The sequence below is a fragment of the Pararge aegeria genome, chromosome 5 (assembly GCF_905163445.1).
Source record: "Pararge aegeria chromosome 5, ilParAegt1.1, whole genome shotgun sequence".
NCBI lineage: Eukaryota > Metazoa > Arthropoda > Insecta > Lepidoptera > Nymphalidae > Pararge > Pararge aegeria.
In genome coordinates this window covers 15003078-15018087 of record NC_053184.1, presented here as the reverse complement: position 1 = coordinate 15018087, position 15010 = coordinate 15003078, and the positions used below count along the sequence as shown (strand labels likewise).

The 15010-nt window shown below is 36.7% G+C and overlaps 1 protein-coding gene across 1 annotated transcript in view; it reads right to left on the bottom strand.

The window, feature by feature from the left end:
• Positions 1-15010, bottom strand: part of LOC120623877 (heparan-alpha-glucosaminide N-acetyltransferase) — a 32547-nt gene that overhangs the window by 4207 nt on the left and 13330 nt on the right. Inside the window, exons 4-7 of the mRNA XM_039890153.1 lie at positions 7986-8142; positions 7243-7447; positions 3033-3200; positions 912-1033 (exon numbers count right to left, since the gene is read on the bottom strand). Coding sequence (XP_039746087.1) covers positions 912-1033; positions 3033-3200; positions 7243-7447; positions 7986-8142 — 652 coding nt within the window. The remainder of the gene's footprint in view (positions 1-911; positions 1034-3032; positions 3201-7242; positions 7448-7985; positions 8143-15010) is intronic.

The window sequence follows — 15010 nt, the reverse complement described above, 5'->3', positions numbered from 1 at the left end:
AGATCTTAAATTTCAATAATCTTAAGTGCTAGAATTAAAACCGATGAAATAGGACATCTATTTTGATATTATGTAAAATATATATATATTTCTTGTGTACGTGTGTATGTCACAGATCCTCCTAGACGGCTAGACCGATTTGAATGAATTTTTGGTATTCATTTGGGTGGCACCCTGGATGGTTTAGATTCACAAATTAGCCCGACAGATGGCGCTGGGGTCCGCTAGTATTATATAATTATACAATTTTATCCATGTAACTTGTTATATTCTTATAATATATACCATAATCACTTTAAAGTAATTTGGTATATTTTTAGTCAACCCTCATTTTTATTTCTATTTATAGCGTAGTTCACTATCCTTTCACAGTAGTTCCTGAATTTCTTACAGTATATTAGAGTAGCCAGAGTTTCTTTTTAATTTTGAGGACTGTTGCTTGCTCCACATCGAAACGTAGTCTACAAACTTTTGGCAATCTACAAGTAAGTGTGTCGCCGTCTCTTCCGCTCCAGGTTCGCGAACACATGACAGTGTACGGGAGCTATGGTGATACGCTCGACCGTAACAATAGGAAGATCTTCACGAGCATGATTCTTCGAGACCTCGGGGACCGAGATCTTTGGAAGTTGTATACATAGACAATTTTTGTGAACACTTCGCTAGAGCGATGCAGGATTTTTGTGGCGCCATCTAGTTCGGTAATGTGGAGACCGCTACAACAGTTATATTATGCCCGTACCGGCAAGATCCATATGGCTTTGCGGCACGTCTTATTTGGGTGGTAACTAGCTGAAGCCACCAGACCAGACCAGCAGGGTGATTACGTATCTCGCGACTGCAATCCCCCAGCCGGTTTGCTAATTTCCAGGGACTACATTTTTGGTATCGAGCTACGCTGGACAACTTACGCTGGACACTCAGGGTCGTGTACGATGAAGGTGAGCGCGCTGTGCAACGCTATAAGCACACCAGCTAGGACCCAACACCATGCGCATGACAAAACGTCTTTCAGTGCTTGACCGCATGCGCCCTGAAAAAAAAACTTAAGTTTCATCTTTTGGTCGGTCGTAGCGAAATATAACCTACACCTTACCTAAAGATTTTGAACTAAGATTTACGTGGTTTATCAACATTTCTTAAATATAGTTCAATTGATGGATCTATGCAAGTGGGACGAAATATCGACAAATCCAGTAATATATGTACCCGTTGACCTACGTTACCTACTTATAACTACTCTCCCGGAATTTCGAGCTCGCGTTATTTTAATTTTTTATTACTCTAAACAATGTCCAAATAATAGGTATGCTATCATGCGCTACACGAGAAAATTATGTGTATCCAATATCTTGTATATCTCGAACGAGTTACGGGTAGACATATATCTGTATCGTAGCAGGCATGCCTGACCCTGCAGAGCAAAGTTTATCTTCAAAGTTTATTTTGGAATCGTAGAGTATCTTTAGAGTATTTCTGGAATAAAGTGTAGGTAGCCCCTAGGTTAGTTGGCTTAAAATGTCTTCTTCTCTTTCAACGTTTTCTTAGTGAAAGAATGTTCGAAATTCGATTTGTACTTTTTAAACTTAGTCCCGTTTATGACATTATTATATTTCGAGCTAAATAAATAATCCATTTATATGTATCACAAACAAAAAAGTTAAGAATAAGGCTTTTTCATTCTGAGAGGAGACTCGTGCCCTGCAGTAAGCCGATAATGGGTTGGAGTTGACGATTTACTCGTCTAATCGCATAGAGATAGAGATATTCTATCTTGTTGTAGATATTCTATCTCTATCTCTATGCTATCTCTACATAATTACTCTTGGCGCAGCGCTAAATGTGTCATTTTAGATTTCATTTCATCCTTTATTATTCTATTATTATTCATATACTTTTTTTTTTAATTTCAACAGTGAAATTATACAAGAAAAATAAAAAACACTATTAAAAATGTATGACCATTAAAAACCACTCCTCCGCTTGCGGGGCTTTTGAGTAGCCAGGAAACTGGCGGTCAGGGCTCCAGAGTGAGGAACCTCCTCACAATACGTGCCGTTTCAAGAATTATTGCCTTCTGTATATTACTTATTTATTATTATTTCTATTTAACTCTTTATTTGTATAACACTATAAAGTTAGGGAAATAAAAGAATAAAAGAAATACAAAGACGGAAGAAGAATACAAAAGGCGGCCTTATCGCTTAGTAGCGATCTCTGCCACGCAACCTTAGGATAAGGAAAACATGAGCGAGAACGGACAGGTGTAGAAAATTGTTATAAACCTACATTCAAATAGCTTAACACAAATATATTAACAAAATTGCACACATAAGAAAAATATAATAAATAAATATAAAATAATAAACTTATATATATATACTCAATTATAGTCGATTGTAAAGAACAAAAAGTTTGGTTATAAAACACTGAAAAAATTTAAGTGAGCAAATAAAATAAAATGTTTGTTGATGTGGTTTTTAGTGGAAGTGTTTATGAAAGTGAGAGAGTATAGTGAAAATTATTTATCAGGGCGTACAGTCTACAGTGATTAATTTTTTTTTTTGATTGTCTATTGAATATTTGTTTAGAAATTTTAATAGATACAAACTTAAACTTAAGAACGAAACTGACGTATATTTAGTGGGAGCGCATTCCACAATTCAATAGCTCGCACTGTAAACGAGAGTTTATGGAACTTCGTCTTGTGGAAAAGCATGTGTAAATTCAAAATGGAATTCAAAAATGTCTTTATTCATGTAAGCCTATCACAGGCACTTATGAAGCGTCCATACATACATATGTTTACATAATTGTAAGGGGATGGTCATAACTTCGTTAGCCAACTAAAACCTAAGGCTACGAAGGTTCCAAACGCGCCCTGATCTAAGAAGAGCCCACAACAAACTTAGCCGGGTAAATTTTCTTTTTGTTATCACCATCACACAGTAAATTTATATTAAACTATGACTCTAGAGCAATTCACACCCAAGCTTTTTTATCGTGTAGTGTCGTTCGACATGATCTCTTACCCTCGGCGGTGTATAATACTTCGGAGCTGTGAGCGCGTAGAAGCCAGCAGCTACTAGGTACGATACGGCAAGCCTTTGCAGTACGCCGAATATCCGCAGCTCACCGAGCATGTTGGAGCCGTAGATCGTGTTCATGGTTATGCCCAGCAGGAACATCATGACCGAACGCTGAAAGCGAAGTCATAAAGTGCATCAATTTATCTCGACAACCTAGAGGTAACTGCTTCATGATCTAGTTTATTTGCCGGGATCTACGTAGGCGTGAAATTAAAATAGGGGTTCACAAGTTTGATTAATCGTCGATAATTTTTCTAGTCGATTGTAAAGAACAATAAGTTTGGCGTGGTTTTTAATGGAAATTGTAAAAAATATTTTTCATGGCGTATATTCATTAAATTTCTTTTCATCATCATATCTCAAAGGTGTGGGAAGTCCACCCATCCGTACTGGGCCAGCGTGGTGGACTACGGCCTTAAGCCCATCTCATTGTGAGCGGAGAACCGTGTCCTGTAGTGGGCCGGTAATAGGTGGATGTGACAATTTAGTTTAGTTATAAGTTTTATTTTAACATTATAAATAAAGGTACTAATAAACCTAAAACTGGTTACTCGCATTTACTAGCATCTAACTAGCATATCCGAGCATTGGAATATTAGAAAACTACAGTCGTTGGTAGCAAGCACTTGTGTTTATCGCAATTGTTGTTTAAATCTATAAAGTATGTTTGAATGCGCAAATTTGATTAGAAAAGTTACGTTTTTAATGTAACTTTCTTAGATTTATCGCTCTTGAAAACTGCTGGAAAAGTGAGAATTTATTTGTGAATTAACTGAACACAACCCTTAGCTGGTGACTTCTTGCATGTTTGTTTCGATGTTTAAATAAATCCCTTAGGACACTTTTGTATACCCTGGCTTTATATAAAGAATCCCATTACTAAACTTGTAATATTACTTGGGAGGAAAACATCACGAGGAATCCGGCAAACCAAAAAATTCTTCAGAATGTTCTCAAAGGCCTGTGAAGTCCAACCTCAGTCGGCCAGCTAGGTGTACCCTCACTTTCTGAGTGGAGGCCCGTAGTTGATAATAAAGTTACAAAACCGCAAACGATGTAGCTGCCTTAGTAGGATAGGATACGTTCTAATCCACGGATAGGATAGGTTAGGATAGGTTAGGTTTAGCTGGATATGACATAATAAGGTCGTCTTCCCGCTGGAAAAGTTGTCTCTAAAAATAAACTTATGAAACTGAGGAAAAATTGAAATAAATACATTTCTAGGTCACTTTCTATCAATGGTAGTATATAGATAGTAGTCCTAATATATACCTACCCACCATCCGTCTCTACATTAAACTCACACCTAATATACACTGAAGTAACTATTCGCATACTAAGTTTTATAACAAGAACAAATAATGCAATGTATCAATAGCGACACAAAATAATCGCTTCGTAATCGACCAGGGTAGTTGTGAAAGTGCATGTCTTATGCACGCAAACGCAGAATTTCCAATGAAATTGTGTTGCAAAATGATAAAATCGCTCGTTTGTATGAAACACATGTATATAAGTAGGTACTACCTGCGTGAGATATTTGATCGTATGTAAAGATAAATGCAGTGGACGAAATTATGTAACATTTACGATTGCTCGTGAATTAATTTCATAAGAACTTATGTACTTTTGCCCAAATCCGCGCAGAACTGTAGATGTTTTTTTAATTCCACTGATAGAGAATGTAAGTTGTACATAGACGAGAAATATTCAGAGCATTATAAGTTGCGTGTTTGTGATTTTATTGATGCGAACGCGCATATGTATAACTTACTGGCCAGGCGACAAATCGCGTCACACGATTTTAAATGTATGGCGGCGGATAACTTTATAATCATACACTAGCCACTTCGCAAGTCGCGTCACGCGATTATTCAGACTTGTCTCGTGGCGAGCACGTAAGTTTGTACAGACGCGCTGAGGATCGCATCAACACGATACAGACTTCAAACGCTCTTCTCCCGCTTATCGATATTTATCGCATTGCACGCAAGATACAAATGCAATCGGTTACAAATATTCTTCTTGTTGAACGCAATTCTTCGGCCAATAACAAATACGCTGTACAAATAAAGGGGCCTTAACTTTACGCATTCAAAAAAATAATTTAGCACCAAACAATTACTGAACCATTGGGTTTATTTGTTATCATGTACGAATTACGATGTCCTAGGTTTGATTGCCGTGTCGGGCCAAAAATGTTGCTTATTGCTATTTTTTAATGTCAAGAATCATTCGGGAAAGTTAGCTCAATGTGCTGTCCCGTGCCTCTGTGGACACCGCTAAATTCCTCCGGGCTCGTACTGTGATTTTATTTACAGAAAAAAGAAATGGCTCTACGAGCAAATCAAACTAAGGACCTCGTGATCTGTAGAGGAACATGCCAGTTCCCCTCTCTCCTACTAAAGAGGAAGAATGATAGGATGAGAATAAGGTATGATAATATGATATTAACGAAAACCTACCACAAACAATTGGCAAATAAAACTGCACATAAGTGCAACCTAACTATATAAAACCATTACTAGCCAATTTCAAAAAAGGAGAAGGTTCTATTTTCGATGAGTTATATTTTTATCTTTATTTACCGCTTTATTATCTTGAAAAACATCTTATGGTTGGAAAAAGTTAGTATAGGTGGCCGTCTGCCATCAAGGGAGGAAGGTTGATCGGATTGGCGATCCCATAGAAATTAAGAGAAATCCTCAAATTTTATAGCCATTTAAAGTATCTTATTATAGTCTCTTTTGTTCTTACATTCTGCGCGTGGAAACTATAAAAGACCAATGTCCAGCAGTGAACGTTCTGTGATTAAAACTCTTTTAAATGAAATGAAATCTGAAGAGTTCGAGTTACGTTAAAGTCCGTTTATTTAAAAAAAAAACATTCCTCTAATTACCATTTTTCACTAACATCCATTGACTTTATTGCAAAATAAACGTAAATGTGGTGATTTACCAATTTACACTCCAATTTCCTTGCGAACGATACCATTTTCTAGAAAGTTAGTTGGTACTTTCAAAACGATGAGAGGTTCGTGATAAATCATCGCCGGAGCCCACCGCAGAAACCGCTATCATTACATAAGCGCAAACGGGACGAGGCTCGCAGACTGGTTCAACTGCTTATTTTGTTTACTATAAGGGTAGACGGGTCGGTTAACCTTTAAGAAACCAGTATGATTACATAAACTCCGCGGCGCATGAATATCGCAAGATCAGAACTCCGCATAATACTTATTCCATTGCATCCTGAGATAGTTTCTGGATCCTAGTCCAGTTGGTATTTAAAGCAAAAATTGTTATTATTTTATTGATTTTTAGTAGGTACGATATTACAGTAATGATTGAAAAGGTAAATATTTTTTATTGCGTATTCGCTGTTTCGAAAATTTGTCGGCTCTTTATTGATGTGTCCGGTTTGTGGAATGCGAAATAGTATATTTTTACTCAATTTCAAAAAGACGGACGTTCTCAACTCGTTGCTTTTTTAGATTGTAAGTACTGCTTATGTAAGAAAGTACTAGTTGCCTGTACTATTGATGTCTCGCCATTTCTTTGCTTGACTTGATAAAATGAAATTAAACAACACACACCTTATTGTATACCTCAAATAAGAAAACAAGAACTATGAATAAGCAAAAAAGAAAATTAGTACAATCGTCCAGATTACCTTCTTGATATTCGACACTTAGTGAAGGGAGGTGTAGGTGTACACAATAGGTTACGGAAGTGGGGTTGTGTACACCACACAATAATCTTATTCCTATATTGATTGTAGTAAATTTTGTTTATTTCGTTAGATATTTAGGAGATCTCAAATCATACCATCATAATTTAGTTTCTTCCACTACAAGTTAGTATGGTAAACCCATACCCCTAATTGGGGTCTAGTCGGAACCACTCGGAACGTTAGATAACTTTGCGACACATCTAGGATTGTAACTAGTTATGGCCAAAGCCACCCACCAGAACAGACCAGAGAAAATTCAGAACTCTCAAATTTTTCCACCCGTGGAACGAGACCAGGAACTCCCAGTTCTTCAAAAACAATCTAATATAAAGCGTATGCATATTCTAAGTAATCGTGGAAGCACTCTAATATTTTCTGTTCTAAATCTTGCAGTAACTAGCCACGTAACTGAAAATCTTACCCTGATAATATGTAAAACAATCTTCCACCTCGGCACGCCCTTCGCGAAGGCGCTCTTGACTGAAAGTGGGACGCAGACGCCCATGATCCACAGAAAGGCTGGAAACACGAGGTCGCCGGCCGCCAGACCATTCCACGTGGCGTGCTCCATCCACCAGTACCCGCCGGCTCCGTCGTTCACGAATATCATGAACACTATTGCCATCCTGTGATTAAGATACAAGATAGAAGAATATGTTCATTCTATTTTAATCCTTGTTAATAACTGTTCCGGACGTATGGATTTTAAAATGTGATCCAAGTCTAGATTTTTTTAAGAAAATCAATTTGTTTTCTAATAAGACATTCTTAGTACTAGCCTGGAAAGAGCGTTAAACCGTCGGTCTCAATTATCAACAAGTGATAGTAACCGTAAATGCCGGCCAATTCCCTTTGAAGCAACTGAGTGGGTGTATACCTACTTTAAACTCTTCTGCTAGTTGAAATCTATCTCCTATATAGGTACAGTAATACACTTCGCAGAACATGCAAGGTGCACGATCTACTATTCCCATGTGTCCATCAACCTAAGGCGTATTGGTCGAACCTCCTATGCTTGTTATTACATCGGCAACTAGATACCTCCTAGACTTTGTGCAGGCTTAAGAAAGAAAGAGAGAGAGAGACAGTCTGAGAAAAGTCAAAGTACGCTGAGCTATAGATCTCAGTCTTAGCTTTCTAAATTATATTGGCCTAGGCACTGACCCTCTAAAGGTGTCCAAAGCCCGCAATCTCTGTTGTATAGCGAGCTCCTTGTCACCGTAGCGCAGCTTTGCTGAACGCCTTACCCTTGACATGATAAGCTTCAGCACTCCATAAAGTAGCCATGCCCCGATCAAAACTCCCAGCAGAAGGAGGAGAGCTGAAACATACCAAAAAGCTCCTATATTATGTCAGGAAAGAGGTTAAGTTTCGGTAAGTATAGAGATGATAGGTGACACAGTTACGACTTAGGCCTTCCTCTCGAAGGGACCGACTTCGATTCCAAGCACAGCAGCCGTTTCTTTACAGAGCTATGTACGTTTTAGGTCTAAATTAAATGTGATTTACTTTAACGGTGAAGGAAAAAAATCCTGCATGCCTGAGAGTGGACTAAAGCCTAAATCGTCTTCTCATTCCGAGAGGATACCGGTGACAAGTAGTAGAATACTTATTCGTTTTGAATAGTAACCAATAGTTTATAGATTTTACGAAAGAGCCTTTTTTTAGAATAAATAAATAACTAAAATAACGTGGCGTACAGTAAGTAAACCAAAATTATTAAACACTTTACAGAATTCGGGGCTAAAACGACCTTACCGTGTAAATAACATCAGAGTCGGGATCAAGTTTTGAAGCATTTAGTTGTGTAGGTATGTGAATATAACAAGCCAATGTAATTTTTGATAAATATCAATACTCTCCTTATCATGACGTGTGCTTATCAGTGACGATACCTTTGCAATCATCACAAGTGTACTTACAACGATCATCAGTCCTCTATGATAACGGAGATGAAAATCGATCTTATGACAGATAAGTTCATCTTATTATTTACGATATAAAACTTTTCGCTGATAGCGCATTATTAAAGTCGCTCACGATAGTGGCACTTGCATATTATTGTTCGTAATCTCATGGCTCTTTAAAAAATGAACGTTGCTCTATTTTACGTTTTGTGTTTACTGTTAAGTGTTAAATGCTTAGATTTAAGGGTAGATCCTCTTGTTATAATAGGTCAAGGGCTAGTGAGAGGCACGAAATCAAGTGATGGAAGTTATTCGGCGTTTCTTGGAATACCATATGCTCAAGTGGATGTCAACAACCCGTTCGGTGTAAGATACACATTTCCAAATTAAATATTAGTGCAACTATAATTCTGGTATAAGTAATGCAGTTTATAAAAGACTTTTAATGATAAGAAAGGGTGATATGTTCCTGTTGAGACCACTGGTTTTCCGAGAAACCAATACAATTATGTTTCATCATCATCGTCATCATGTCAATGTATTCAGAATTTAATAAAAAAATAATAATGATGTTAAGTGGCGAAAGAGAACTATTACAGTTACTGTTACGCACCGGTAAACTCAGCGTTGGTCGGCCTCCAACGAGGTGGTCAGATGACATCAAGCGAGTTTCTGGGAGCCGCTGCAAAAAGGCGTCCCAGGACCGTAGATTTTGGAACTCCCTACTAAAGACCTATGTCCAACAGTGGACGTCAATTGCTTGAAATGATGATGATGATGACTTTTCTAAGACCTGCCATCTTAGTTTAATTAAGAATATGTGCAATAATACGCATAATATAATCAAAATATTTTCATATTTTAGCCAGCAAAGCCTCATCCAGGATTCGGGATAAACGTGTTTAATGCTTACTATGGTCACCTTAAATGCCCCCAGTCAACTATAAACGATCCTAATGTTCTGTCAGTGGGAATTGAAGTATTGGATTGTTTACGGCTGAATATTTACTCACCGATTTCAGCAAACTCCCAAAATCCGCTTCCAGTGTTAGTATGGATTCACGGAGGAGATTTCGGTGTAGGATTCGGTGGCGAATACGGACCAGAAAACTTTGTCAAACAAGACATTGTAGTCGTTACTGTAAACTATCGCTTGGGACCTTATGGATTTATGTGTCTTGATATACCTGCCGTGCCGGGTAATCAAGGATTGAAAGATCAACACGAAGCATTACAATGGATAAGGCAAAACATAGGATCATTTGGTGGTAATCCTTATAGTATAACGATAGCTGGCCAAGGAGCCGGTGCAACTTCAGTTTTATTACATCTATATTCAGACAAACAAAAAACCTATAGTAAAGTTATAGCACAAAGTGGTACTCCTCAAAATGTTGGCACGTTTGTCGAAGCTGATGTGGACGCGGCAATCAAAATTTCCAAATATTTAGGTTTGAACACCACTAGTAATGAAGAAGCTTTGAGTTTTCTTACACAGACATCACACGAATTGGTCACTGCAGCTGCAGTTGAGTTAAAACTGGAATTAAAGCCTTGTAGAGAAAAATCTTTTAGCGGCATCGATAATTTCGTAGAGTATGACCCATATTCGTTGTCCAATATTAGGAAAGTGCGAAATACACCAATATTGATTGGCCATACAAGCAATGAAAACTTGAAATTGGCAAGCATTTATGGTGACGATTATTTCAAGGGTGATCCATTTGACGACGCAGTAAGGAACAATTTTAATTTAGATGAAGACCAATTAGTCGAAGCTGTAAGAGTCGTTAAACGGTTTTATATTGGTGATGAACCTATTTCCAAAATCGTAGAATCAAGTTTAGAAAAGTTTGATTCCGATATTGTTTATAACCATCCTGTTCAAAGAACAATTACTAAACTGCTAAGCGAAAATGCAAATCCAGTTTATGAGTATGAGTTTAGTTTTGTTGACGGTGACGAAGAAATTGGTGCCGCGAATTCTGACGAATTAAAGTTTATGTTTCAAATGCTGAATGCTAAAGATGAAAGAAATGATAAAAGTAAATTAATAAGTGATCGTCTAACAACAATGTGGGCAAATTTCATAAAATTTGGGTAATATTTTTACTTTTTATTCTTCTTCATATATTTTTTAAGTTTTACCTAAAATCTTAACATCTCAGTTTCAAATCTGAGCGGATTTCGATTTTTTTTTTCATTTGAAAAGTTATATGGTTCGGTTTAACACATTTCGTCAAAGAATTTGTAGGTCTCATACAGTTAAATATTTAGATATCATCTGATGTACCGATATGTATACAAGTACCAGGGTCCGCGGTGGCATCCAACTGTGTTACTAGCCACCAATCGCAAAGTTTTGGCCATAAGGCAGAGTAGATACGCGCGATCAAATTTAATAGAAGTTTGAGTTGACCGTTGGGTCAACTCAAACTTTTAACTATTCTATTAGATTTGATTCAATCGGAGAAGCAATTTCAGCAATTTGTACAATTTTTTTTCTTTTTTTTTAGAAATCCGACACCAAGGACGACAGATTTACTGCCAGTAACGTGGACCCCAGTCACTGCTGATGCCAGGCCATATATCGTGATTGATTCAGACACCCGCCTTCTCAGCAGAATAAACCACGAAAGAATGGCCTTCTGGGATCTTTTCTATTTAGCTTACGGAAAATATAACAAACATTTGCGGCAGTGTAAATTAATTAATTCACCAACAGTTAATTGCCTCTCAACCTAATTTACGAGCCTCTATAATAAACTGACTGATTATCGTTGGCCGTTTCATTAAGTTAATGCGTAAGAAATAGCGTGCACAGGGTTTTTAACGAGGGAGCTAGATGATGCAAATTAACCGTTATTGTAAGACTAATCATTTGAATAGTTTCCACTACTGGCCGAGGTATCCTCTCTGTTAGAAGGAGGATTAGGATTGAGGAACCTCCGACTCTAATGTCATTAACCCCCGTGCCTCGGAAAGCACGCTAAGCAGTCGGTCCTAGTTATTATTTATTTATTTATCTATTCATAAGACACTCCAGCAATTAATTGTAACTACATTCCTAAAAATAAATCACTAACTAAATCATTATAACTAACTTGTAATAATAATCGTTAAAGCCCATCAACCCTCATTGGAGCTGCGTGGTGGGTCCTTGCTCTAAAGCGAACGCCAGTCGGAGAAGAGACCTGTGCGCAGCACTGGGACGTTAATAGGCTAAGGGTTTAAGGGTATGTGACTCTATTGCGTGTGTGTTCAATTATAATTATGTTTGTTATGATAACTTGTATTAGGATTCTGACCAACAATTTCTGATCTGAATCAGGAATCGAACCTCGTAATCTGAACTACTAGACCAACAAGGTAGTTTTCTGAAGACTTTGTTTTAAGTCTTTATAGTAGGCAGTGCTTTTAAGAATTGCACTATTAAGTCTCTCTTTCTTTTATTTCGGCCTACTATAGAGACAACCTGCATATACTTGGAATCTAGTAAAGAAATAAACTTTAAAATTTAACTTTTAAAAATCATATCTATGTCTTTTTACAAACAGTCTAGGCCGCCATTCATTAGATACACACATACATAAGAGAGAACGGGTAAGGTAGCTTAAAACCCCCGGGGTTCTAGATGCTATTAATTACCAACCCTAACGACCGCTAAATTGCTAATGACATATTTTAGCTTTAAAGCTATGCCGGTAGACTGGAATACTTAGCGACCGAAGACTGGCCTTAGTCAAATAAATTCTTAAATTGATTCACCTGAAAGTCTAAATCAAACCCTAACCCGTTACTTACAAGTCTGCGACACTGTGGTCACCTGTACTTGAATTAATTTGAATTTGAATTTGAATTTAAACAATAAATGTGAACAACTTAAACGCTTCTCAGTATTCTGGGTCGTATCTAACGGATGATGTTCATCAAATAATTCCAAGTCGACGGAACAAAAGATTTAGGACAACGAGATCCGTACCTCCCTCTAACTGTAAGCCAATTTAACGTTAATATGGTGACATGGCGATATCAGTTACAAAATACAATTGACAATGAATCGTATACATCGATCGCTGTTGTGTAAATGTTATTGGGTTTCTTCGGAGAGTTGTACAATTGAATTGGATGACAAGCAATATGATAACAAGCAAGCAATAGAGTTTAAAATCAATTTAACGATTCTTGAGGAAACTTCCGTTTCGTAGACATAAATAGGTACTTGGAAGGTATTATATGCATATTTATTTATATTTTTAAACATCTACCATACATTTTTACCATCTTCCTAGTAAAAAAAAAACACTAATCAAAGTAACATTTAGCAAACGGCGAACGTCCTTCGTCGATAACAGTGAACTTTACCATGCTTCGCTCTTGGCCCTCTCAGCCTGTAATTCGCTCTCGGCTCTCGTGTTGTACCTACGAGTATCTCTACTTCTAATGCTATTATTGCAAATCTTGCTACGCTAAATAAGGTCTAACAATAAATTAGTTCGGTACATTTCGTATAAGTAGACTTCTCGTGATAGGTCTTCCGAAATAAAAAAATATCCCATATAAAAGTATATATTATTATTTCAAGACTTGAGATATAAAATTTCATGAAATGTCGATGTGCCGTTGAAGAAGTAAGTTGCCGGTATAGGTAATGACAGGATTTCGTTTTACTTCTGTAAATTTTTCCCGGTTATTATCTCATAAACTATCTCTATTCTAGAAATAACGTCAGCGTTGTTAAAAACACGTTGATATGTAGCTAATTGATTGAAGAACGAACAGACTTTCTCATTAACAGTATATTAAAAAAAAATGCAATTCACTGATATTTATTATGCTTATATTAATTATTCTTATGAGGTTTGCACGCGAAACATTACTAACTTACTATGATCGAAGGAAAAAGTATAAGGTACGATGACAACTGTCACCCATATCAACCAAACGTTGCGTTCCGTTTCAAACTCGATCCACAAATAAATGAGCGCCATCGCTTCGAATACTCATGAACTACTAAGAAGAATACACTGCGTCTCATTTACTATGAATAAACTACCCCGTATTTTCGACATTGACTTCAACGCATGCGCAATGGCTTAAAATCGTCGCACAGTCGGCTATTGTTATCTTCGTCTGACGAATGATGTTACCCGCTAACTCTCTTTCACTCTTCATTAAATAATTATAATTTTTAACAACCAGCAACCCATATTTTCGGGTGGATTTATTTAGGCAACCATATATGATATTAAATAGAAAAAAATTAGCTTTAATTTGGTATATGATTAATAAATAAACGTTATGAAAGTATAAGTATGGCTGCGAAAAGGTACGGCCAGGTGCGCAACGCCAACCGTGCTTTTTTAAATCGCATAATGATAATTTTATTAAAAAATCAAGTGAAAGAAATTTTTCCCCAAAAATAAATTAAAAATAATTTAATTAAAAATACTGGCTTTATAAAAAGTTTATATACTATACTTTTTATATCCTTAACTAGAAATAAATTAGTACTTTCACTCGATCTAATGTTTAGGCATTAGTTCCGCCAGATTTTCACGATTTTCTCCGACCCTTAGCGCGTGACTTGAGACCGTTAGTGTTCTAATCACTTTTTACGAAACGCGCCTGTTGTTTTCTTCGCCACTAAACATTTTTTGTTGCAATTTAATTCGTAGTACCAAATTCATCTTTTCAACTAATGGGTGCTGTAAAAAGAAGGTCTTTTTCCTTTCCTAACTTTTATTACCGTGCATATTTTCATATAATAAACACGTACGTTGATACGTAGTGATCGTAAGTAAGAATTCATTATTTGTAACGCTAGTGAAGTGAAGGTATATTTTAGTGTTCTAATTTACTCAATTCGAGACTGCATTTTCTCGCGATTTTCTCTATAGAGGTGGGGGGATACATGTTTAAGAATCATGTGTGTGCAGTGAGGCTGCATAGCTATTAATTATCGTTTCGCGAAATGGAGATTGAGCATGTTAGACATGTAACTAGGTATTTAGCTCTATCAAAGAGCTAATCCGGCTGTCAAATGCCTAAACTAAATATACAGAAATAGTAAAAATACCCTACTTTTAAAATTATCGGGATCGCGGATATTGTGTTATTTACCGATTTTAGAAGGCTAAAAAGTGCCGTACTCGAATACACAAACCAATTAAAAGATTTTGCGTAAGAAGTTTCAGTGCTAATTATTTTTCACTATTCTAAACACCAGGTGATAAGGTCACAAGGTCCTATTTAAAATATACATATATTTATTTAATATGT